We start from the raw sequence: 27,788 nt of genomic DNA on the forward strand, positions 1-27,788 counted from the left end.
ATTCTCCTCCCTCTGTTCTTGCAATATTACATATAAGAAATCAAAGGAGTTGAAGGGAGGAGGTTCTTGAGCCTTAAAATTGATTCATGACCGGTCTTGATTGTACCCCCATGGAAATTTCAAGAAAATCCAAGCTCATCTCTGCGAAGAACAATTGCAAACACTTATTCTCCATCTTCATGAACATTGTTTTTGTACCAAGAAGAAGAAGAGAACATGTAAAAGTTACGAGAAGAGATGAAGTTTGATTTTCCTCTTAGTTCTTTGTACCATACCCTTAGTTGTTAAATTCGCACGAATTATAGAATATTTCCGAATTATACCAAAAAATCTGACCGAATTCGACTTATGATTAAAAATCGGAAAATAGCGTGTTTTTTTTTTTTTTTAATCTAATTAAAAAACACGACAAATTTGGGAAGAACCGAATTAAATGCGAATGATTCGGTTTTGTTAAAAACCCACTTAAAAATAAGCACACACAAAAAAGTGCCCGTTCCTGATAAAAACCTCAAAACCCCCTTTTCATAAAATCTCCGGTCTCTCACGCAGCTCTCGCCGCTCACTCCCGTCGCTCAGGCAGCTCTCGTAGGTATGCCGCTCTCTCGCTCTCGCTCTCTCTCTCTCTCTCTCTCTCTCTCTCTCTCTCTCCCTCTCTCTCTCTCTCAGGGTTCATTTTTAGGGAAGATTTCGAAAACAAGGGCGAGAGAGGGGACAGTTGCAGGAGTACCTTGGTATGGATTCTAGGGGTGTTTCTGGGAAGGGAAGTAACTAGGTTATGGGTTAAATATTTAGTGTGTATTAGGTGTGTGATTTCCTTCCTTTACGGCTTATATTTCATTCACTAACAACTCTTAGGAGGATTGCTGACTGCTCTAATACCAGTGATTGGTTCGTCACAGCCAATTCGTAATGTTACCGGATCCAATCCGACCATGCTACATTGCAGAATTGGGGAAGGGGCAAAGTAGAAAGAAAGGTTTGTTGGACTTTAGGTCCCATTACTTTTATCTTCCTGAGAATGTGCTCCATTAAACTAGTCCACTACTCCACCATAATCAAATCAGTTGCAGATTTTGGGTTTTTCCAACAGAAAATTCTTGGGGGGTAAGATCAATCTAATGGGTATTTGGAATCTTCTTGTTCTGTTTGTCTCAAGATAAAGCCAAGCAATGGAACACTAGTGCTAGCAAAATGACAATTCTGTTTCTGTATATTCTATTTCCTTCAGCTTTACTGTTACATTTGTTTCAGAACAAGAAATTCATTCAAACCCATTAGAAATCATGTATTGTATTATAAAGATTACAGGACAAGAAGATCTGATAAGCTGTACATGGGCTCTGGGAAACTTGCTCCAAGTAAAATTACAGTAATAGATAATAAGCTCTGCAGGATTTTTCAAGACATTAACTTGAAGCACAGCTCTGATGAAACTTACAAAAACATCTCCTACTGTACAAATTTTATGGAAATTGTAGAATTAAGCTTCCATTCTTTCCTGTTCTTAGTGGGTTTCTTTTGTCAGTGCCGAAATAATGAGAAAAACCATGACCAGAAGCTTTTCTTCCTCCTACTGTACATGTGTCCCTTCTGCATGAAGAACTCTTAACTTTGAGAGGAACCTGAAAGATTCAGGTAGGACTCTTATCTGGTTGTTACTTATATCCAGTTCTTCAAGCATTTCAAGATCTCCAATTGAGCTTGGTAGAGCTGAAAGATCCGCAAAATTATTCCCGACATTCAATTTCACAAGACAAGTTGCAGAACACAAGTTCTCAGGTAAATTTGAAACTTCATTGAAGCTGATGTCAAGGTCCTTCAACCTGGAAAGATTACCAATAGTGGTAGGTAACCCTGTGATTCTGTTATAGTGCAATGTAAGGATCTCCAAGAATTCAAGCTTTCCAATTGCTTCTGGAAGTGCTTTTAGTTTGTAGTAGTATTCATACCAAAATTCTTACTTTATTTGCAATGGAACCTGGAATTTTGTAGTATTCATACCAAAATTCTATGTTATGATATTGTAACCTTTATTTTTATTTTTTATTTTTTTTAACCATGATACCATATTTCATATCTATGTTATGGTATTGTAACCTTTATTTTTTTATTTTTTAAACCATGAAACCATGTATTTTGATATCAATTTCATTTCAATATGGTCATTAATGGCGTTTGTGTAAATGTTGAAATGAAAAAAATGTGCCAGGGAATAGTTCTTACCAAACGCCATTTCACTCTAGATTTATCCCCAGAATGGTTTCGAAACAAGTTTACCAAATGCTCAAACAGAGTAAAAAAATCATCTTTTAATGAGGTAATACAAATAGATGATTTTGCCAAAGAACGGCATTCTCAGAACGGAATCGTTACCAAACGGGCTCTAAGTGCCCGAGAAAAAAATCCTCTCCTTATTCCTTGACAAAACTATCTTCTCTTACCCTAACCCTTTCCTTCTTCTCCTTACCCTAACCCTCTCTCTTCCTCCTTTGAATCTCTTCAAATGAATCAAACCAAGTAACCGGAAATACCAGATAGGATGGGGCTTTGCAGCGGCTAAGCTAAGAATCGGAGAGCGGCGTTCTTCGTTCTAGTTTGACGCTTCAAAGTTCAAACCAAAGAGCAGAGTTCTTCGTTGGATTTGGTTCAAACTTCAAAGAGGGATACGAATCAGCGTTCTCCTTAGCCTTACCCTCTTTCTCTCCGTCATATTGTTTGATTTTCAGGTTGGGTTTTCTCTTTCTCTCTCTTTTCCTGTTCTCCTTTTGGGCATTATTTAGTAAGAATCTTTGGACTGCTCTCTTGGCAAGTAATCTTTTATGCGGCTTTTGCCGATTTCCGACCAACTCATGAAGAAAGCGATGATGCTCTTTTGTGATTCTAGTTTCCTAGTCGGTGTCGGTATTGGAAATTTGAAGAATCTCTCTTGTGACGGCTAATTTCATTGGCAGACTACTGTTGGAAAGGTATTGCACTTGAAGTAGTTCATGCATTATCTTTTGATAGTAAGTACTTCCTGTTCTTTACTTCCTTTCTGCTGCAATATCTTAAGAACAATATTTATCCTTGTTTCTCTTTGAAAGTTGTTTGCTGGATTTTCTGCATAAGGTGACAATTGGATCATTCTTGAAGGCATTACCTGTCATGATGCCATGAAAAATACTGCTGGAATATAAGGCCCATTGCTACTTTTACCTTGCATCATTTTTTTTTTCTGATACCCAAGGTGTCCGGATCTTTGACCTGACTAATCCCTGGGGTCACTGTGATACCGCTTACATAGGACCGGGTCAGTCCGAGATGAAAACTCTAGCGTGGTGGCCCCAAGAAGTTAGGTGCAGCGGAAAAGGTTTGATCATGAGACCTCGCTTCCTGAGGCGGAGTACCATGTCACCTCTAAGCCCTGCATCATTGTGGTATATGTACATTAGCAAGAAAGTTTGTGCCTAAGTTGATGTATTTCCTTAGTTTTATGGGTCTGTGTAACAAAAGAAACCTGATAAGTTTTTATAGCTCAAGCATATCCACATGATCACAACGTAATTACTAGGGAGTGTTGGTTATTTTATATTTTTTCTGGTTGCACCATCATTATGGCTAATCTTGCTGACATGCATGATAGTGTACTTTGTATGGAATTTTGTGTAATGGAAAGATTGTAACGGTATTTGTGTAATGGGATGTTAAAGATAGTTTCCCTAATTATTGAAGTTATATTTTATGGCAATGACATTTGTGTTATGGCATTTTCATACTTATTCCAGTTAAGTGGAATGATAATGGCACATTATAATTATTGGTTATAGTGTAAAATGTGATAATAAGAAATTTTTATAACTATTTGGAAATTTTTTTCCAGATCATGCTCTAGAAAAGTGATCCTGAGGTGGGAGTGTTTTTCTTTGATCTCGCTATGCAAAAGCGATCCTGCACGCTACTGATTGTTTATGTAGGGTATCTATAATCCATATGTCTGTCACTTGAAGAAATGGCTGTTGACCTCTGGGACAAGCAATGGCATTTTAGACTTCTAAGCCTGTCTTTGCCACGAGGTAACCTCTACAAGTTTTTAGTGAATGTTAAGGGAATAATTGGACAGGTTATGTGATGATGCTCAAGAATGATTTTCTATTCCCTTTTGGGTAACTTAGACCTACAAAGACAGTGGAGGTTTCTTCATGTTCATTAATTATGTTATGTGTGCGCGGACATTAACATAGGATATTGAGGGTTTTTCCCCCCATATATGGTGATTGGTTTGAATTATTTGATCTATTGCTCCACTCAAGTCATCCTAACATCATAGGCTTGTAAGCTAAACGTATACTTACTACTTGAACTAACTGGTATGTTGATAAATTGTTCCAGAGCTTCAAGATCTGCTACTCCTTTGAAGAGTCCTAACATTTTTACTGTTTTGTTTTAGGTGGACTTGACAGAGTACAGTGTATCCTATTTGAAAGAGCACACAGAGTGATTGGAACAATAAAATAAGCCATGAATTTCCGATTTCAGAACCTTCTGGGTGCTCCTTATAGAGGTGGAAATGCTGTCATTTCCGGTAACAGTCTCCTCATCTCTCCTGTGGGAAACCGTGTCTCTGTCACCGACCTTATAAAATCGGAAACTGTAACTCTGCCATGCGAGAGCTCCTCCAACATCTCCCGGATCGCTGTCTCTCCTGATGGAAACTTTCTCCTAACACTAGACGAAAACAATAGATGTCAATTCATCAATCTTCATCGTCGAGTAGTACTTCATCGCATGTCGTTTAAGAAGCCTGTCTCGACAATCAAATTTAGCCCTGATGGAGCCTTAATTGCTATCGGTGTTGGGAAATTGCTCCAGATATGGAGGTCTCCTGGTTTTCGGAAGGAATTCTTTCCGTTTCAGTTGATTCGAACTTTTGCTGATTGTGATGCTTCTGTCACTGCCTTGGATTGGAGCCCGGATTCTAACTATGTTCTTGCCGGTTCGAAGGATTTGACAGTGAGACTGTTCTGCTTGAAAAGATTGGGTGGGTTTAATAAGCCATTTTTGTTTCTAGGGCATAGGGATAATGTTGTAGGTGCCTTTTTCTGCATGGACAAGAAGTTGAATAAGGTTTCTAGGGTTTATACGATTTCACGTGACTGCTCGGTTTTCAGTTGGACTTATAGCAGCAGTGAAGGTAGAACTGATGGTTTGAATGGGGAATTTTCAGATCCTCCTTCTCCCGGCACTCCAGAATGGAGAGCTTCTGCTGAAGCCGATGCTAAAGGAGATGTGAATGGTTTTGATAATGATAATGTTAAGAAAGGAAAGGCTTTCGATGGCAGTGCTGATAATTTGGATGAAGAACATGAATTTTCTCTTCATGGAGGAAAGTGGGAGTTGTCTAGAAAGGACAATTGTATGCAGGCACCGGCAAAATTGACAGCTTGTGACTATCACCGTGCTCTTGATATTGTTGTAGTGGGGTTCTCGAATGGTGTTTTTGGGCTCTATCAGATGCCTGATTTTGTTTGCATTCACTTGCTTTCTATATCAAGGGAGAAGATCTCAACTGCAATTTTTAATGAGCTTGGTAACTGGTTAACATTTGGCTGTGCAAAACTAGGGCAGTTGCTCGTGTGGGAGTGGCGGTCAGAGAGTTATATCTTGAAACAACAAGGGCATTACTTTGATGTGAATTGTCTGGCATATTCGTCTGACTCACAACTCTTGGCTACTGGAGCTGATGATAACAAAATCAAGGTGAACTATGTTGGTGTAATTCTCCTTTGAGTCCTTTCTATGCGCAATTTATCCTCTTTATGCTATACCATCTATCAATGTTATATCTATCTTTATGCACTAACTGTAGCAAAATGACCAAGTGTGTTGATGTGTGCATTTTTTCATTAAGGTATGCATACTGTGATACTGAATTGTCACTTCCTTGCTATAGGTGTGGACAGTTTCATCAGGTTCTTGTTTTGTGACATTCTCTGAGCACACTAATGCTGTCACTGCACTCCACTTTATGGCTGGCAATCATTGTTTACTGAGTGCATCTCTGGATGGCACTGTTCGTGCCTGGGACATGTTCCGCTATCGGAACTTTAGGACATTTACTACTCCATCTCCTAGGCAGTTTGTTTCTTTGGCTTCAGATCAGAGTGGTGAAGTAATTTGTGCTGGAACTCTGGATTCATTTGAGGTACACTTATCTCTATCTCAAATTTTGAGGCTATACTGTTAATTGGCTTCCTGACTTGGGTTTTTGTATATTTGAAGATTTTTGTTTGGTCAATGAAGACTGGCCGTTTGTTGGATGTTCTTAGTGGTCATGAAGGACCTGTCCATGGTTTGATGTTTTCTCCTACAAGTGTAAGTTGAATCATCTCTAGGCAATATCTGGTTGTCTGAAATTATTATATATTTTCTACTATTTTCCGATGAAGACTCTTTCCAACAGTTTGTAATGTTTTCTGGCTCTGTTTTAGAAGTTCTGGATTTTTTTTGCCCTTTTGGTTCTTATGATTTCATAAGTGATAAAGACATTAATCTATCCAAAAAAAAAGTGATAAGGTGTCTAAGAAGATGTTTTCTTTTGGCCTTTAGGCAATCCTAGCTTCATCTTCGTGGGACAAAAGTGTTCGATTGTGGGATGTTTTTGAAGGAAAAGGTGCTGTCGAGACATTTCCTCACACACATGATGTTCTTACAGTAGTTTATCGCCCAGATGGAAAGCAGTTAGCTAGCAGCACATTAGATGGTCAAATCCACTTCTGGGATCCAATAGATGGTGTTCTAATGTTCACAATTGAGGGCCGAAGGGACATCGCTGGTGGACGTCTCATGACTGATCGAAGATCTGCAGCAAACTCAAGTTTGGGAAAGTATTTCACAACCTTATGTTATTCTGCTGATGGGAGTTACATTTTAGCTGGCGGGAGCAGCAAATACATTTGTATGTATGATGTTGCAGATCAGGTTAGTTTTCTCTGTTGAAGAATTTTTAAAGACATGATGACAAGTTATCTTTAAATTTTGAAGTTTATCTTTTAATTTGTATGTTTGTCTTTGACATATTAGTATAACTATTCTAGTGATCATGCTAATGGAATAGCTGGGTATATATATATATATATATATATGTGTGTGTGTGTGAGGAAATTACACTCCCCTCCCTTGGACTATGCCCTAATAGCACTTTCCCCTCTCGTACTTTCATAAATACCAATCTCCTCCCCTCTAGTTTGAAGATTTTTTCAATCGTCTCATTAGTGATTGACACTGTTAAAATGGCCTGTAAAAATACCAATTTACCCTTGTGTCATTTACATATATTTTCTCTCTTTTCCTCATCTTTGGACCTACTCTCTGCTCTCAAACTATCCTCACGCATAGAAGAAGAACGACCTGCTCTCTATTCTCAAGCAAGGCTTCTCCTCCTTCGCAACCTCGTTGGAGAAATCGCACCTGCACCTGCAACTTATGGTAACTCCTCCCTCTTCGATTCTCATCTCTCTTATCTCTATTCTCCTCCAAATACCTAGCCCTACCCCAAATCCAAGCTGTACTAAAATCCCTTAACCCATAGTTATTAAGGCGGTGAGGCGTTTGAGGGTCTTTTAGAGTGCCTTAGCAATAAGGCGGGAATGAGGCATCGTCTTATTGGCTAAAGCGTTTGTGTAATTTTTTTTATAAAACCATTATATTTGACTCAAATCCTAGTTGAATCCTACTACTCATATGCTGAATAAATATCAAAGGTACATACTTTATACCAATGCAAGATATTCATCTTCATCAGTCATCAATCACCATTCATCAATCATCATCATGATGATCATAACATATTAACATATAATATAAATACATAATTATGAAACAAAATTATAAATATAAAGAAAAGAAGACTTTAAATATACAAGTATTCATTACTAATATGTAAGGGCTCTACTTTGATCAATCCCAATACTATTCAACTGCTACGTATGAGAAATACACAGCTGACGCAAGAGGAAAGAGAAACACACAACGTCACTATCACGATAAGTCAAAAGAGAAGACTCTATTTGCAGAATAAATTTTTGGAAAGCAGACCTGTTGGAAGAATAGGAATCACCTGTGTTTGAAGAAACTAGTTCTTCTCACAGTAACTGCATTTTGGTCCCAAACTACACTACTAGAATTGCCCCTTTGTTTGAACACCACCACCCACTTTTAGGACCAAAGGTTCAGGAATGAGGGAGATTAAACTCCTCTCCCTTTGTCCAGTCTACCACTCAAAACAGAGTATAACCAGTAAATACAGAAAATTCCAGACGACTGTGAAAGTATAGGAATGAGAAATCGAATAAACAGAAGAAAAGAATTATGGAACAAGAAGAGAGAAGGGAATAAAGGTAAGGGTGTGGAATGATTGTATTGCGTCAGCAAGAGTTTTACGACTCTCACGAAGACTTGAGAGTCGTAAGACTGATGAACAGATGAAGATGAAAGAAGAAGAAATAAGGAAGAAGGGAGAGAAAGAAGAAGAAGAGAAAAAAAAAATTCTCGAAAAGAAGATGAGAAAAAAAATAAAAAAATAAAAAAATAAACAACATACCTGGAGAGAGGGGAAGGAACCTTCCCCGGAGGCCGCTAGAGAAGAATCGAAGGAGGAGGGACCGCTGGAGTGCTTCACCGTTGGCCGTGGAGTGATTTGGGGTTTTGAGAGAATATCGTTTTTTTTTTTTGGTAGAGTTTTAAGTCAGTAGCTTTTGATCCAGTGTATCTCATGTGCATGAAAATTTATGCACCAGCCAATAATGAAGTCTATTTTGGGATATTCATAGACCAGCTGTAAAAACAGATATTTTTTTAAAAACCCCATAAGGCGTCGCCTTAGGCGCCTTATAGCACCTTACAGCATAAGGCGGTCGCCTTTCATACCCAAAATAAAGTGGCTTACTGTCTTAACCTCTCTTGAGCGCCTTACAAGTGCCTTACTAGCGCCTTAATAACTATGCCTTAACCCTAAATTTAAATGGTAATGCCATTGTGGGCTACCAACTAGCAGTGATCCCGATATCTGGGCGAATTCCCATACTCACCAAAACCTTTTGCTCCTTGGTTGCATGGATTCCCAAGACAGAGCATCTTAGGAGCGTTCTCAGAGCACTGGGAAGATTGAAATCCACACCTTCTGCTGCGTTCTTCACGCGGTAATGGAGGATATGATGATGAATCCATGATAGTGCGGTTACCTTGTCACTCCAGTGCAGTCTCTGCAGTGCGTGAAGTTAAAGTATTCTTCAGTTTTAGCCTTTTGGTAAGCTCTGCCAATGGTGTGATGGACAGAATCTGAGAATTGAGAACTGAGAATTAGTGAATTTAATGCAAACCCAATTTGAATGGGAAAAATGATTAATCAAATTCGAATTTCTGGCGATTTATAGAGAGAGATCACAAAGAATGAATGAACAATTCACTGTACAGAAACAATCGAAAACTAAAAGGAAAAACAAAACAAGTACAGAGCTAAATAGTCTTTGTTAATAACAAGTACATAGCTAAATAGCCTCTGTTAATATCAACTCTTCTGATCAGCCTGATCTTGAGGAGTAGGAGGAGGAGGGACGAGGCTTCTTCCTAGGGATAGGATTCTCCACTTCTTCATCACCGGAATCCTTAAATTTCTTCCCACCGAAAGCTCCAAAAAGGGGCCACGATTCGGGTAAAGCCGGAAAATTGAGGTCAAAATCACAATGGCTCTAGCTTGAAGCAGTTGGGCCATCAGAAGACTTTCTTGTGAGAAGGGTAATTTTGGTATGAAATGTAATGTCTTAAGGATGAAGTCATCACTTAACAGGGCTATCTAACGGCAGGGGTACAATTGAAAGAAACTTCAAACTAGAGGGGAGGGTATTGGTATTTATGAAAGTACGTGGGGGTAAAGTGGTATTAGGGCATAGTATAGGGGAGGGGAGTGTAATTTTCTCTATATATATACTAGTAAACTTTTCACATGCAAATGCATGAGGCCGTATGTCACATGGAGAGAGAGAGGGGGGGAAGTTAATAGAGTGCAACCTTTATTTATATATTATTAAAGTCTAAAATGCCCTAAAAGTTGAAGAGCAAGGATAAGAGAGAGAGAGAGAGAGAGAGAGAGAGAGAGAGAGAGAGAGAGACTTAGAAGGGTTCGCCAACTTGGGTTCGCTAATGCTTCTTGTCTCATCCACCAACTTCTCCTTCTCTCTTCTTTTTCGGTTTTATTGTCCTATTTTTTTTTTTTTTTTTTTCATTTCTTTTCTATTGTAACCAAACATTTCCTGGTTTTTTTCTTCTCTTCATTCCTTCCAGCACTATGACACCATCCACAAGTAGAAATTTACAGCTCATTTGCTTCCTCTCTCCTCTCCTCTCTTGTAATATTTATGGTAGTGGCAGCGACAGAAAGAACAATATTTCCAAAATTCAACCTTAACTTACCGATCATTCCTCAATCTTCCAAGGCCTGAAGAATACAGATAATGTTATGAAACATCAGTCCCTTTGTTCCATCTCTCTTCCATGTTCCCCCTCAACTGCCGTTGCTCCTGGGTTTTGGATTCTCCCATTTATAGTTATAGTTCTCCCGCTGGTTGCTATCCCAATGAGTTAGCCCCATAGCTCCCCATGTTTTACTATCCAGCGTATTGTTTCCCAAGCACATTCGTGATCCCAAGGATTGTTGGAACTATTGGCATTAGATCCATAATATTGCAATCCTGGTCTCAACGGTTTTAACTGGATCCTTCTCCACATCACCCCATCCAAAGCATGGAACTTGCAGATTTAAGAAGAGTCACAAATAAGCCTAGACTTCCCCTCTTTGTCATCACCCTAAATCTAACAACAGATCTGGATCAATATCAGAGTTCCAGTCAATTTCATTAGTGTAGATATCTGGGTCAGGCAGGGAAATGTCGCAACAAAGGCCATTGATCTCTTCCCAAAACTGGTTCTTCACACTGTTGAATGCCTCTTCACCAGCTCAATCATTCCAATGAAGCACAATCTTATAGAATGACATCAACTTCTTACCTTCCAAGAGTTTTTCCCATGGAACTAAACCCACTAAGGTGCAAGATTTCCTCTCCCATGAGGGTACAGTAGGCAGATAGGACCCTGAAGATACAAAAATGAAAAAAAGATTAGACCCCTTGAACATTCCTGCCATACCCTGATATCAAATTATAGAAACAGAGAGAAATCTATAACTACAGAACCACAATTTTAAGAATAGAATTGAATACCACAGTGATTCAAAGTATATAAGTTATTTAAAAAAAGAAGCAGGTTTCTCAATCCGAAAGCTTTTCCTTTTTACCCCGAGAAATAGAGGATGGGCAGTGATTTAAACAGTGCCAATTGTCAGTTCGTGTAAAAATTTTCAAGCAAAAAAAATCCACTATCCTTACAGTAGAAGGATTTAATATATATATATATATATATATAGATTATAGAGTTAAATAACTAACACAATAAATCCCCATTCAGTGAAACAAGTTTTCTTCTCGATAAGCAGCAACATCTTTTAAAATGAAAGAACTCTTTGTTCAGAAAACACACCCAATAAAAATATAATTAAAAAAGAAGCAGCAGGAACTCAACATTTTATTGAAGAAAAGACTATTAAGTACAAATCAGTTCTTAAGAGCACTTATAAAGTTATGATCCAAGTGGGTAGACAACAGACAATGTTGGTCATTGAAGTTACATCATGAGGCCAAAGTCGTCACTTATGCTGGGTCAAATTCTCCCTGCTAAATTAAAGAAAACCAAGCATTTCTTTTCGACAATTCTTTTCCTTCCAATACAGACTTAAAAATCTTTTCAATACCAACAATGTCCAACATGCCCTATATCCTCAAGTCCAAGTTTTGCTGCAGGCATAGAAGCAGAGGATAACAAGAAAGATATGAGCTATAGATGTTGCAAATAATTCATCATTAGCCCAGAAGGATTGTTTATAAATTGTATTCTCATTTTGACTCAGAAGAAAAACAGTTTTCATTCCCACATTTACAGTTTAGAGACAGGCAAAGACATAGTTGTCATAGTGGTGAGGTGAATCATGGTTATGGGAAAAAAAAGCAAAATGGATTTTCCATTTCAACAGACAACCCGGAAGAGATACACAAATAAACAAAAGAAAAGAGGGCATTTATATTTTAATATGTACTTGAATCCTGTTTCCCCATTTTGAACTCCTAATAGAGTCGTATTTGTTGGTTACCCTAAAACATCCATAACTGTTCTGAGTTCTCATCTTTTCTCCCAAGGCCATTTTTGGTCTACCTTGCAGCTCCTTTAATCCGCACCATAATTTTATGTGGCCCTACCCTCCATGCTTGGCATGGTGGGGCATGTTGAATTGATAGTTTCATACAGGTTCGTTGATAGAATTTCAGTGGATGTAGATTGTTTTATTTGTGGGATGTTAGTGCCAGTCTTTGAAGACATGACATGATTCCTTATATTAGTCTGATATATAGATACATGAATTATTAATTTATAGGAGACGCAAGCATCAAATTCAGTCCTTGTGACAACTAAATAAATTTAAAATAATTTAGATAATGCCTTGGAACAATGATCAGGTTTGTTTCTTCCTCAAAATTTTAGTTGTAATGTGAGAGATATCGAAACTAATATCACCTAGCACCGTTAGAAGTAGAAAATTATTTCGAAGTTAATTCAGTTCAAAACTAATGGTACCTAACACCAATAAAAGTCTACATTCTTTCGAAGTTAATTCAGTTCAAAAGTAACGGCACCTAGCACCATTACAGGTGAGAAAATTCTTTCAGAATTAAATCAGAAAACAAACAGCGTACATGAGTCGAACAAAACAGAGTTACTGGGAAGCACAAGCCAAATAGTAATGGTGAGTACAGTATACAATAGGGGAAAGTTAAAGAAGAGAAATTATTGAAAAAGAACCATGTGTATCTCTATACCATTAAGTTAAAGTTAACTGCATGGTAAACTGCTCATTCAAAATTTTGCAGACTGGTTTATAGAAAGAGAAAAGAATACCATTAATCATTTCTCCATTTCTCCACCTTTCGCATACCCAGATATCTTTTGAGTTCTAGGAGACAAAAATGAATTCCAGGAAGCGACAATTATCTCAGGCATCTCGTTGAACATTCTCTGTGCAGTCAAGTCACCCAATTACGACTTCAAATTGACAAGAGTAGTATGTTCATAAACATATCCACTGTTTTCATAAACCTGCGAGTGGATTGCTTTTCCATTCATATGGTCTCAAATTTTAGCGCTTGCTTTGAGGGATGAATAGAATGCAAAAGTTTGGTAGCAGTCCCTGCTTTAGGCATCGAGAGCAACAATGTCTTTTTATCTACTGTGGGCGCTGAGTTAGGGGAGGAAACACCAAAATGCAGTAGTAGTCGATCTCGATCTTGGAATTCAAAGAATAAAGAGAGTTCCTGTAATGCGGGGCCGGTGGGCCCCATGAGAACCAACCCGATTGGATGTGGGCCCAATTAAATACTTAGGCAATTTAGGCCTAAGATTAAGTGGCAAAACAGTAAATTTGCTGATGTTTACAATTGAGTGGCAATCCTGTAAATAGATTGAAATTCATAAGGTGGGATGGCACTTTTGTAATTAACCAGAAGTTTCTAATAAGGAGTGGCAGAATTGTAAATCTAAGAAACTTCCAATTAGAAGTAGCAAAGTAGCATAGATGGGTTTAAAGGGTATTCTGGGAAACAAAGTTAAAATAAGGGCACAAGGTATTAAAGACTAAGGGAGGGGGTATTATGGGAAAAACAGAATATAAGGGCTAAAAGTAAACCCACGATTCTTTATTTTGGGGTTGTCTTCAACCTCCAGCCAAGAAGATGGAGGAGGAAGATCTGAAGGTGGGAAAACTCCCTCAATATTGCTCAGATGAGTCTGAAATTTCAGGGAGAGATACCAAATTCCTAAAGCTCCTGATTGTGAGCAACCATAGGGTTGAACCACTAGTGATTGCAAGATCTGGGGCTGCTGAAAACAGAACTGGCGGTGGAACTTAGGTTAAGGTCTGCAATCTAGTTTTCATCTCAAGATGGAAGGAATTTTCAAGCACAGTTTCCCATTGTTCAGGTCGACCTTGGCAGTTGAAACAAACCCCTTGAAATCCCAGGCCAGATCGATGCCCACTTGAGAATCTGAAGCAATTCTTAAAGATTGCTGTTATCACCAGTTACAGGGAAGGGAAAACAGAACCGTGAAGAAGGAAAGGAAAAGAGGAAGAAAGAGAAGAAGGGGCAGGGGGAGTTATCGCACAGCAGAAGGGGGAAGGGGATTCTTGCTGAGGAGGAGGAGGGAAGGGTAGAAGGCAGATAGAGAGATCGCAGGAAATATAAGAAGAAGAAGAAGAATAAGAAGAAAAAAAGAGGGAAATAAGAAAGACAGCAGAGGAGGGGAGATAGAGGGAGACCGCAGGGAAGAGGGAAGGGGGGGGGAAGAGAAGCAGGCACGCCGGCTTTCAATCTTAATTTTTCTTCAATAATCAACTATTCTTCCCATGAATTACATGTCCAATATATAATAAAATAAAATTAAAAACCTTCTAATTAAAAATAAAAACTAAGATAGAAATAAAATCTCCTACACCCAAGCTAACAAAATAAAGAAACAACTAAGGACTCAAATAGGGAACAAATATTCTCAAATAAAAATAAAATCCTAAATATTCTATTAAAATTAGAATCCAAATTAGTAACTTGGAACCCAAATTGGATCTGGGTCTTGATCCGGGTTCTGGAGCAGGCTTGGGTCGATCCATCGGAGTGCTGCTGCATCATCCTGCCAATGCGAAACTCAAATTCAAATTCAAAGAGTTCCTGCCAATGTTGTTTCACATGCAGTGGTTCATGAGGGGTGCGTTGGTTCAAGGGAGTGAGCGAGAGGGATAAGGATAGGACGTATGGATGTATCCGACTTGGAGGGAGTGTAAGGACTAAAATCTCTCTGTGGGGGCCATATGAGGGGATGCATTGGTTGAGGCCCACCTTTGAGGGGCATTGTAGTCCAAAATTACACTTAAGCGGGGGTACTTTAGTCTAGTTGAAAAAGTATACCAAAATAGTGGGTTACGAACTTTTGCAAGTAGTATGATATGATATCAAGAAATCTAAAAATCTATCAACAGTAAGGGAACTGGGCAAGCCTAGTATTTTAGCTTGAGGGTGACCTGCTGAAGGTGGTGGCTGTTGAGAAATAAGCATGAGGGTGATCTGCAGAAGGTGGTGGCTGTTTAGAAGTAACCATAATGATAATACCAGTTTTTTCTTGGTGTTGAGATAATGATTCATTAAAGGTCATGGTGGTGATTAACATGGAGTCATGGTAATGTCTCCAAGTTGAATTTCCATGATCATGTTGTGGACACCTTCATCCATGGACACTAAGACAAGTTCATGCGCTTGGTAGTTTGTAGGCTTTATTAAGGGCAAAGCAAGGCTGGATGAATAATGTCTTTTAAGTTCATGCGCTTGGTAGTCCATGATCATGTATTCTATCATTATCACATTTTGGTATTCAATAATGGCTTTTAAGTGTCTCATGATAGTACCCCTTGGGGGCCTTCCCCGGGCGTCGAACAGTTGACCCAGAACTGGAACGGACAAGGGGATTCAGACTGTTTAATTAAAACAAAGCATTTGCGATGATTTGTAGTAGTGCGTCAGGTTGACAGCAGGGACTTATTATAACTAGCCATAGCCATAACCCGTCAATCTTTTTGCATGGATCCTTGCACTCGTCCTTGTTTGGAATCTCGATGTAGCCGACCACATTAAGTTGGGATAAGGTTTTGGATGTTGTTGATGATAGTATCCTTTGAGTTGCTCCGTATGATTTGTTTTTGGGGATACAAGATCAATGATCAATATTCGTTCTTAAGGTACGGCTTTATTCCCACCCCACCCAACCCCACCCCATTCCATCCATTTTTTTTCTCCTTAGCTACCTCTATGACAGTAATTACGTTCCATTGGGAAGTTGCTGGTTTCTTTGGTCTTAAACCTTATTATGACTTCACTTGTATGGAAGATTTCTGTCTTCCTAGTAAATTGTTCTTTACCGACTGGTTACTGAAATGATTACTTGGGTATAATTTGTGTACGAAACTTTGTAATGCTTTTGTGATTTGTTATGTTTGTAGGTTTGACATGTGTGCTTTCTGTTGGTTGTGCGCTTTTTGTCTTGCTCTTATAAGAAAAATAGTTAATTATCTCCTGTCTGGGGCTATGGGATGTAGGACAGCATTCTTGGCTTCCATACCTTAGATTAGCTAATGCAGAATCTACATGGGCAAATGCTTTATCTGTGTAATTTTTCTGTATTCATTTAAATGTTGCATAGTAAAGCTGTGTTAGATTTACCAGCCCCCCGCCCCCAAAAAAAAAATAAAAAATAAAAACTCTGCACTAGAGGCTTATAAAGTTAGTGCATTGGTTAGGTGGTTAAAACTTCTCCATCTTCCTGCTTTGGGCAAAGGTAACCAATCTTACTGATTTTTTGGGAAGGCATTCTATGAGGTCAGACCAATTAGTGCTGTCTTGATATCCTCTGAACATGAGGACGTATTGAATGTAGGATGCCTCTAAACCAACTATTTTTCTGCTGGCTCCTTGACCAGACACTCACAAATTGTTTCGACTGGGTCTATGTTCTTTAAGTCTGATATTAAACTGTTGGCTTTGACAATTTATTTTGTATTCTTAACGGTTTCTATGTAAAGATGATGAGCTGCAATCAAAGTGTCTTCTTATGCGTTGGTTTCTTGTACATTGCACCAGGTCCTGCTGCGTAGGTTTCGGATAACCCACAATCTCTCTTTGGATGGAGTTTTAGACTATTTAAACTCCAAGAAGATGACTGAAGCTGGTCCATTAGATTTGATCGATGATGACAATAGTGATGTAGAGGAAGGCATTGATAAGCAAACCCGAGGGAAGATGGGTTATGACTTGCCTGGGTCCATGCCGAACCGTGGAAGGCCTGTAGTTCGGACAAAATGCTTGAGGATAGCACCAACTGGCAGGTGTTGGGCAGCTGCAACAACAGAGGGAGTTTTGGTGTATTCAATAGACGAATCCTTTATATTTGACCCCACTGATCTTGACATGGATGTTACACCTGAGGTACTCACCATTCTGTTTGCATTTGAGCCTCTATGTCTTATTAGTGTTATTAAAATCTCTAGAAATATTTTGTTGTATCCGTGCATATCTTACTTTTGGCCTTCCAGGCGAATGTTTATTTTCAGGGTCTGAGTTGTTTTTTTACCATGGTGTTGCACAGGCAGTTGATGATGCTCTAGCTGAGGATCAACCTCAAAGGGCACTATTGCTCAGCCTCCGTCTGAATGAAGACACACTAATAAAAAAATGCATTGTTGCTGTAAAGCCAGTGGATATAAAAGCTGTTGCTTTATCAATCCCCTTCAAATATTTGCCGAGGCTAATTGAGGCATTTGCAGATCTTCTAGAAAGCTGTCCACATTTGGAGTTCATTCTTAGATGGTGTGAGGTATGTATCATTGCTTTAGTCTCTGGATCACTTGCTGTTAATGCGTGTGACTTTAAACAAATATTGTTTTACCTTTCGGTCCTGTAGGAGCTGTGCAAAGTTCATGGTCACTCTATTCAACAGAATTCCATAAGCCTAATTCCGGCTTTAAGATCCTTACAGAAGTCCATTACAAGATTGCATCAAGATCTGGCAGACACTTGCTCCTCAAACGAGTATTTGCTTCGATATTTATGCTTGACAGGAAGCAAAAATTGACAAATTCTTATGGAAGAGCACGCTAACAAAACCCCATAGAGCATTAACTGGATGAATTGGCACCAGGTGGCATTCAAATGCATTCAAATTTTGTTGAAATTTAGGGGCATAACTTAGGCACCGTTTGACAACGTTTCGTTTCTACGTTTTCTTGTTTCCAGAAACGGATAAACAACAGAAAAAGTGCTTGATAAAGTTGTTTCATTTCACCCATTTCTAGAAATGTAAATCAAAATTTATGCTTATTTATAATTCTAGGAACGACTTTGACAAAACAAGTCGGACTGTTTTGTCGTTTTTAGAAACGAATTTAAGAGAAAAAAAAGGATGTTGTGAACAGTAAATTTCTCAACTATTTAAACCTAAAAAGAGGCAATCGAACCCTCTCCCTTTTGGGTATTTGATGATACTATTGGATTTTATAATGGCATTATGTCTGTGAAATTTTTTTCAAGAAACAGGTTTATCAAACACTAAAAATCTGTTTTTCTTTTTGGAAACGTAAAAAGTCGTTTTTGCTATTTCTAGACACAGAAACAGCAGAAATGTTATCAGACGGTGTCTTAATATATACTAGTGGAGGGTTTTTTGTGGCCTGTAATTTTCCCCTTTGTTTTATTTGTTATTGATTCTAAAGGGATTACATTACTAGTTTCTAAGGTGAAAAAGAATGAATTTTCCATATACCTTTGATTAGGTTTGAGAACAATCAGTACATGGTTCATTGATATGAAACAAAAACAGAGAAGTGGTTCAAGCAAAGGCCCAAAATCTTTTAACACAAACTGGTGGCCCCAATAAAAGCAACTCAATGGATTGAACAATCAATGAATCGAAGAACAAAATTTCATTGCAGAAGACCTCCCCAGCAAATTCCCATAGAGCTCGGTACAGTTACATGCCAATTTAATGTCTAATGTGTAGGCTTAAACTACATTTCAGCGATTAAGTCTCATCTCATAATTGTAGAGATTTTGCCAAAATATTTGTATTGTTATAAGTTGCCCCTCGTTACTCAGTGAGTTATTACAGTAGGGACACTAAGCAACACAACCTTCTTGATAGTCAAACATGGTCCAAACCCTAACTACCCCCAGTCAAACCCCCTTTACTAGTTGTGATGTTCCAGTCCTCTGAAGGGTTTGATTGGGATGTGTTATTAGGGTTTGGACTAGGTCTGACTATCAAGAAGGTTGTGTTGCTCAGTGTCCCTGTAGTTCCGACTCTTTGACTTGGCCGTTAGTTAGCGTTAGAGTAGAAAGATGTCCTGCCCCCGGGAGCGAATAAGAGGGCAAAAAGATTAGAAGATGCATTGCTACCATTACATGACTTTCATGCGGCACAAATTAATAAGATGGGAAATGCCTCATAATATGGAAGGCAGGCATAGGAGAGTTTGAACTGGTGTGAAGAAAGCTTTACATGGTGTAGAGGAGGTTAACACGATTTTTGAAAAAAAGAAAAGAAAAGAGAAGGCATAGGAGGAATCATCAATAATGGAGCATGATAAAGCAAGTATCCTTGGTAAATACAATGGGATTAGAGTTTATTAATATACATCAATTATTATGTAAATATATACCTCCTGAAATTCTTACTCTTCCAACCCTTGTGTATTGGAAGCTCCTGATTGTTGATGGTGCTATTCAGATCGATTTAAATCCAATTAAACTAGATCGAACCGAGTTGTAGCAACACAACCCAACCCAACCCAACCCATGCATGATACATGAGCGTTTGACATGAGAAACCTAACTTTACTCTTCTTCTCTCTTTGGTCTCACCTTCTTCGCTTCCCACTCATATAAGAAAATTGCCTAGATTTTTTATTTTGCAGACACCTGAATAGAATTACCATGACAGCCATGTACCTAAGCAAGAACTCATTCTTCACTGTTCCCAAGGCCTTCTTCCCTCGAAACCCTCCTCTTCCCCTCCTTAGGTCTCAGGGTTATGGTAAGAAGAATGCAAGGAAATAATTAAATGGCTTTTTTTTTTGCCCTTCAACTTCGAAGTAAAGTAGTCCTGATTTTAATGATGGTTTTGTTGTTGGTGGTGAAGTGAATTAAACACTGTATGGGTTGGGTTGGGTTGTTGCAACTTGGTTCGATTCAATTTAATTGGATTTAAATCGGTCTAGATAGCACCATCTTCTCCCTTTAAATCTAGGCCCTCCATGTTAGCACTGGCAAGTGGTGTAGGATTTAAATCACAAAAGAAAATTATGACCACATAATCAACCTTATCAAATATGGTAATTATATTTGAGGAAGCATTGTGAACAAGTTGTCATATCAAAATTTTTTTTTTTGAGTATGACATAAATATGGTAATTATATTTGAGGAATGCTAGCTATGAATGAGATGTTAAACAAATTTTTTTATATTTATAAAAATATCATACAAATTTTACAAACCATTATTGGTTTTCAGAGATGTGAAATAAAAAAAAAATTAAAGTTTTTCTAAACCATGTGACAGTTATTGTATCGTACAAGGGTTTCGTTCATAGTGCTAGTATTTTCCGTTAAAATTTTCAGTTGGAATACTTATTTTTCCATTGAAATCCATAGAATGGTAAAAGAAGGAGAAGTGTTTGAGTTAGTCATATAATCATTATTTTCTTATGTTTTAAGAAAAAATATTTTCTGTGGAGGAGTGTGGCTTTGGCACCCACACATACAAGGCGAAATAATCCCCTATGAAAGGGAAAATGACTCTTTCGTGAAAACTTTCTTGTACACTTCCATTAATTTTCGCACATGAACCACACCCTGGGAAAACACTTCCTTTTTTTTAACTTGATTGACCAGTCCTAGCCATCGGAATATTTTCATCACCAATCGTTGTTGCATGGGCCTTCGAAGAATGAGGAAGAAAACCTTTCTTGGATTCCAGCTCTTAAGAGAACAAAGATTCTAGCATCACAGATCTTGAGCTTCACACTCCAATTGAATCTTAGAAAATTAGTTTTATATCAATGTCTATGATCTCATGTGATGAGCTACCGGATAAGTAATTTGATATGGTTGCAACAACAACTGATGTAAAAAAACAGAAAACAACAGCAGAGTTAGGTATCTACACCTTGGGCAGCGGTTATACCACCGTTTGCCATCTTATCCTGAGTAGTGGTTATACTACAATTTGCCGGGATATCCTAAGCCATGGACACAAAAGCAATTACATCTAAAAAAATGGTAGTTATACTTAATGGCCACAAAAAAATTTGTAGGTCAAAAGGGAGGTTGCAAATGATCTTTGAGTTAGTCCATATTTCCGTCAAGGATATTCCAAGTTCTAGTGCCGATTGAACTCCAAGCAGAACGGCCCTGGCGCTTCCTTCAATAGGGTTTCCTGTCATTAAATAACCTGTTATTAGTAAATGTTTTGCATTTCCATTCATTAAACCATGCACAGAGGCACTCAATTGATGTAGCAGGCAATCTCCAACTGAAACCATACGCAGAGGCACTCGATTGAGAAGGAGGGTTGTTTCCTTAAGGGACAATGTGTGAGAGCATCTGTGTGAGGGACACTAGAAGAATGTAATAACATGGCAGAATTGGTTAGTAATGATGTGACCAAATGGATTGAGAACAAAGTAAGGAGAATAGGAGATCCATATATAGGCGAGGAGGGAGAAGAATAGCAATATATAAGGATTAACATCTTCCTCCTTTCTTTCTTTAGGAGGTTTAACCTTGAAGTGGATTTTTCTTTGTTTTTGTAGATTTGTCTATCATAATTTCTATGAGGTTGGGAAAGCCATGAGAGAACATGGTTTTTAAAACTCGAATTGAAATTGAAGGAATCGGCTAATTTGAATCGGAATGGACAAGTCTTGATTCTGATTCCAACTAATTCTTAAAACCCTGAAATGAATTTGCCAATTATATTACCCCTAAACAACAGTGCTCCATCACTGGCGATTGTGAAATCAGGATCGTCCATCCTTTGCTCTTGGATTTTAACTTTGATTTCCTGCAACTCAGGATCCAAGGGTTGCTTTATAATCACCTCATGTCTGATAGATGGATGCACTTGCAAGGCAGCCAGAGATAAGGTTAGCTGCTTAATACTATTTGGCTGCTGCTCAAGCTCTAAGGTCGCCCCTTCATTTAAAATAACTTCATCCATCAACATGGCATCTTATTTAAGTTGTAGGCTGGTGGCCAAATAAGCAAGTGATACAGTCTGAGCTGTCCGACTCAATGCATCCGCCACCACATTGGCCTTACCTGAATGGTACTGTATGTTATAGTCATAATCTTTATGAGCTCCAGTCATCTCCTCTATCTCATGTTCAGACTCCTTTGGGTGAAGAAGTACTTGAGACTTTTGTGATCACTGAATATTTCGCATTTCTCCCCATACAAATAATGACGCTAGATCTTCAAGGCAAAGAAAACTACCACCAACTCCAAATCATGAGTAGGGTAGTTCTTTTCATACTCCTTCAATTGCCTAGATGCATACACCACTACCTTACCATGTTGTATGAGAACCTAACCCAATTCTGGAAGCATCAGTGTAGACTGTCATACCACCAATGCTTTCCGGAATTGTCAATACTGGGGTTGACACCAATAGGCTTTTCAACTCTTGGAAACTGTCTTCGCACACCTTAGACCACTCAAAGTTCATTCCCTTTTTGGTCAAGTTGGTCATTGGAGTAGCGATTCGAGAGAAATCCTCAATGAAATGCCAGTAGTAGCCCGTTAATCCCAAGAAACTTCTAATCTCTGTAGCATTCTTGGGTGCTTCCCACTCCACTGCTGCTTTTACTTTTCCCAAGTCAACCTCGATCCCATTCTCAGACACTATATGTCCTAGGAATCCAATTTGCTTCAACCAAAACTCGCACTTGCTGAATTTTACGTATAGTTGTTGCTCTCTCAACCTTTGGAGTACCATCCTCAAGTGTAATGCATGCTTCTCTTCATTCTTCGAGTTTATCAAAATGTCATCAATGAAAATGATGACCCACTTGTTGAGGACATCATAAAATACTCGGTCCATCAGATCCATTAAAGCTATTGCTGCATTGGTTAACCCGAAAGACAGCACTAGGAATTCATAATGGCCATACCGAGTCCTCAAGGCTGTCTTGGGTATATCGCTATCTTTTATCTTGAGCTGATAGTAGCCCGATTTGATATCAATCTTTGAGAACAATTTGACACCTTGTAGTTGATCAAAGAGTCATCTATGCGTAGCAACGGACACCGGTTCTTGATGGTAAATTTGTTTAATTTCCGGTGATTAATGCACATATGCAGACTTCCATCATTCTTTTTAACAAACAGAATTGGAGCACCCCATGGAGAAACTCTCAGACATATAAATCCCTTCTCCAACAAATTCTTCAATTAAGTCCGCAACTCCTTTAATTCAGGTGGTGCTATTCTGTATGGAGCTTTAGACACTGGGGCTACTCCAGGAACTTAATCAATAGCAAATTCTAACTCTCTATTAGGCGGCAGCCGTGTTAGATCACTAGGGAAGACATTGGAAAATTTCCTAACCACCTTCAATTCCTCTAAGGGTGTGGCATTTGGTTCCACATCTTGTACTGAAGCGTGGGAACCTTGACATCCGTCTTCCAGTAATTTCACCGCCTGTAGGGAAGAGATGAGAACCTCTCTAGGTCGTTTTGATCTTATCTGCTTGATACATTAGCTCTTCACTTTCATCACTCACCACTTTAATTTGTTTTTTGACGCACATCACGTTCTCCGGATGAGCGGATAACCAATCCATGCCCAATATGGCGTTAAAATTTTGCATGTTAAATTTGATAAGCTTGGCATCCAGCTTCTTTCCACCTATTTCAATGGGACATGATCCATACACTTCATTTAATTGTGCTACCTTGCCTATAGGTGTACTAACAATCAATTTACACTCTAGAGCCTTGGGTGTCATGTTAATCTTTCTACCAAATCTCTTAGATATAAAAGAATGTGATGCTCCAGAGTCAAATAACACATCAGCTGGTATACCCGAGATAGATAGGATACCTACTACAACATCGGGGCTTGCTTCAACATCCTCAACTGATAATGCATACATTCTCCATTGAGGCAGGCCCCCTTGAGTTAATGTGGGTCTATTAACAGGAGGCTGACTCTGTATAATAACCAACTTATACGGGAAATCCTTTGCAAAATGCCCAATTGAATTACAAACATAGCATCTGTTCTAGGAGGCTTGCATTGGTACTGGTGCTCTCTGTATTTGACCTCGTACAGTGGAAGGACGAGGCGGCCTCAGGGCCGTGGGCACCATGCTAGTGTTCAGGTGGAAAGAGGTAGTACTCGATCTACCGACTGGTCGGGGCATATAACCCAATGATCTGTAAGGTTGCTGGTATGATGGACCATAGTTATACACTCCATGGAAGCTCTTGCTCAGGTTGCTCGAGTCTGCATAAGGGTTGGACCTCTTCTAGAGTCCTGGTGTGGTGGAAGACTCTCCCTTTTGCTTGTCTTCTATAGTCTTGGCCTTTTGTACAATCTGGGCATAGTCAATCAAATCTATAGCCCTAATATTGTACCAATAGACACCTTCAACCCTTTCAAAAACTTCTTTTCCTTTCAAAAACTTCTTTACCTTCTCTTTCGCTGTTTTTATATGTGGAGGGGCAAAGTAGAATAAGTCCTCAAATTGCTGCTGGTACTCAAGGACAGACTTGTTTCCCTGATTCAAGGTCGAGAACTCTGCTTTCTTTCGAGCTCTGAAGACGGTAGGGTGATAATTTGACAAGAACAATTCCTTGAATTGTTCCCATGTCGTTTCTAGGTCGGTTGCCATTAAGATAGGCTTGGAAGCATTCTATCATGAATCAGCTTCATTCTTCAACTGTAACTCAACACAGATGAGTTTCTGGGTTTCTGTACATTTTATCACCTCGAATATTTTCTCCATTTCTTGGATCCATCGATCTGGTTCTAAAGGATCACTCTCCACCTTGGTGAAGATAGGAGGTAAGTGCCTCTTAAAGGATTTCACAACCTTTGTAGTAGTGGCTGTCGGTGGGTAGTATGGGGATAAGCCGGATAGTACTGATACGACGGTGGCATCATGTATGGAGGAGTGCCAAAAGGTGGGAATCGTGGAGTCGCCACGGGAGGTGTACCCCCCGGTTGGTCTTGTGGTGGTACTGCAGGAGGTGTACCCCCTGTGCATCTACAGGTGGTGCTCGAGGAGATGCAACCCCCAGTTGAACTCCGATACCCGGCACACCAGGAGGATCTTGTGGAAAGGTTACCCCACGGGGGTGTTGACCCATTTGCATAGGGTTCAAATATTACTGTACAACATTTATAAAGGTCTGCTATTGCTGGAGTAACTGCTGCTGAAATGTTTGTTGTGACTATTGAATGAGAGTCGCAACATCATTTGGAGTGAGGACGAGAGGAGGATCCAGGACCTCATGCATAGGTGGGTCCTCAACTATTTCTTCCCAGCTAGGGCCCACCCGAGGTCGGGGCCCCTGAGGATTTGGTAGTCGTCCAATAGGACAAGGACCACGTGGGGCTCCTCGTGCATTACTACCGGATCTAGTGTGTTCCATGATGCTTTGTACTTGAATTGCATCAAAGTTAAGTATCGATTAAGTGCCACATTTATCATATGTAAGCACAATCAAATGCACATTATGCCCCTGGTCCTATAATTATACCGCATTCCATCATCACAGCACGCATCCATAGCATTATCCCCTATATAAAGACATAACCAATCCCACACGAGTATGTACGCAAATTTATCGTTCAACAGCTTATAATTTATGCAAAACTGGGGTCCACAAGGCTTGAGGAACAAATCCCCAAAATTTGGGACATTTTGGCCTAGAAACCCACACCGACAAGTTAGACCGGAGGGTGGGCTGGGTTCAGGACCCCCCGGTTGCGCGTGTGAATCTGTTATGAGGGAAAAAAACCCTCATTTCAAACATTTCTCATTTCTCTCTTTTCCCTCTCTTCCCTCTCTTCTCTAACTCATTTGAAGCACCAAGGAGAAGGACAAGAAGCCCTTCACAAGCATTCCTCTTGCCCACATTTGGATTTAAGATCTTTCCAACACCATCTTCAACCTCAAGTAAGTGATTTTCTCTTCCTTCTCTCTCTTGAACTATGAGATTTTGGATATTCTTGTTCAATATCCTCTAAAATTCGTTTTGTTTTGATTTCCTCCAACCAGAATGAATCTAGCATGTGGATGAGTCATTTATTTCATGAATCTCATCTTCAATCATCACATATGTCATTTGTATGAGTTGTTTAACCCTATTTCTCTCAAATTTTGCTGTTTTAGGGTTTTCTCATCTTCTCTCTCTTTACTTGTAAAATGTGTGTTCCAATGAGTCTGTCAACTCACATTTGGTTGCATAATTGTAGTAAGAGTGTCACATTGCACATATGTTTCACTTATTTATCTTTAGCATGAATTTTCACCATTCCTAAGTTGAGGTTCTTGAGAAAATTTGGGGGGTTACCCTTATTTTGACCTCCATAATGTTACAATGTATATAATTATATGAAATTGAACCTTCCTTTACATACTGTTTGCCGAATTTCCATCAATGCCATGAATATCATTGGTTTATGCCCTACTCCATGAATTTCCCCTTTTTCCTTCTCTTGGAAATCTGTCAATGTCTTGGATTGATGCTAACTTTGGCATTTGCATGAATCTATGCCTTAGGTAAATGCTTTCATTTCTTTTATGTCATTCAATAGACATTGCCCTAATAGTGTACCTAATTTATGAGTGTCATTCATACTAGTTCCTCCTTATGATCTTGTTGCCTTGATTTTCTTTTATTCCCTTGCTTTAACCAATTCCTCTTGAATTCTTTATCGGTTTCTTATGTTTTCTCTCATGGATTTTGCTGTGCATGCCACACTAAGAAAGACATCCTTCACTTTCCTTTACTCACAACTAATATTAAATGAAGCTTTGTTTACCCAAAAAAAAAAACCCTAATCAGTGCAGATCCGGCTCCTCTCCAATTAGTGGGCAGCCCAATTGGTGCCCAATAAAGATTTATTTCATGATATTGGTATCGATATTGTTATTGATCATCGTGGATACTAGGGGTGAAACAGGGTTGGGTTGGGCCGGGTTTCTTAAAACCCAACCCAACCCTAGGTCCCCAGGACTCAACCTAGGCCCAACCCAACCCTGCCGGGTTCACACTCAGGCCCAACCCTATAGGGCTCAGGGTCGGTCCGGGTTGACCCTAGCTGGTTCTGCATTTTTTTTTTTTGTTATTTTTTTCCTACAAAGATTCACAAATGTTAAGCCTATATTTACCAAAGGAGGGAGGGGGTGGGGAGATGTTAAGACTGTGGCCAACCCTTTTTTCACTTTCAATCTATAAATTTGCAGCAAGCAAGGTTGTCAATTTGGTTATAAAATAGACATTTTATTCTCTTGGCATCAAACATCTCCTAGAAACTGAACAAACCAAAATTTACCCCCATTCTTCATGATTGCAACTGTATCTAAAGTTCATACCGATTCATACATGCAACTTTTGTAATGCTTGTATAACACATGATGTGGTTTGTGTAATTCATAATGTGGGCTTAGGGGAAGGGGAACATTATATTACTAAACACCATAATAAATCAGGTTTAAAATCGGACCGAGTTAGGCTGAGCCTAAGTCTCAACCTAGGCCCAACCCTGCAACCCTAGTCAGGGTTGGGTCAGGCTGGGCTAGGTTGACCCTCATAACCGGGTTAGATAGGATTCGAGTTCAGGAGGTCAAAGCGGGTTCAAAATGACAGGGCCAAACTTACACCCCTAATTGATGCCATTCCAATATTGATATGTATTGCTCAGAATCGATTAAAAAAAAATACCACCTTTCTGACAATACCAAGGGTTTTATTGGTACGTGCAATGGGCATTAGTCTTGTTGGATACTGATTTTCTCAGGGAAATGGGAAAGATAGTTCATGG

At 39.1% G+C, this 27,788-nt stretch overlaps 1 protein-coding gene across 7 annotated transcripts; it reads left to right on the forward strand.

Annotated features, from left to right (window-relative positions):
- The first annotated feature begins 475 nt into the window (after positions 1-475).
- LOC122057520 (periodic tryptophan protein 2) lies at positions 476-18,056 on the forward strand. 7 transcript variants are annotated; one of them, XM_042619641.1, is made up of 11 exons: positions 527-592; positions 903-979; positions 2,955-3,008; positions 3,863-4,055; positions 4,430-5,739; positions 5,933-6,184; positions 6,262-6,354; positions 6,589-6,960; positions 16,821-17,165; positions 17,326-17,553; positions 17,641-18,056. In XM_042619641.1, the coding sequence occupies exons 5-11, from the start codon at positions 4,501-4,503 to the stop codon at positions 17,809-17,811; spliced, it is 2,700 nt and encodes an 899-aa protein (XP_042475575.1). In that variant the 5' UTR covers positions 527-592; positions 903-979; positions 2,955-3,008; positions 3,863-4,055; positions 4,430-4,500; the 3' UTR covers positions 17,812-18,056. The 7 variants fall into 7 exon arrangements, with proteins under 7 accessions (XP_042475576.1, XP_042475578.1, XP_042475574.1 ...); XM_042619644.1 differs by lacking the exon at positions 903-979 and having other exon boundaries at positions 508-592; XM_042619640.1 differs by lacking the exon at positions 903-979 and having other exon boundaries at positions 513-592; positions 2,888-3,008.
- The last annotated feature ends 9,732 nt before the right edge of the window (positions 18,057-27,788 follow it).

Source organism: Macadamia integrifolia, chromosome 12 (genome assembly GCF_013358625.1).
Source record: "Macadamia integrifolia cultivar HAES 741 chromosome 12, SCU_Mint_v3, whole genome shotgun sequence".
Lineage (NCBI taxonomy): Eukaryota > Viridiplantae > Streptophyta > Magnoliopsida > Proteales > Proteaceae > Macadamia > Macadamia integrifolia.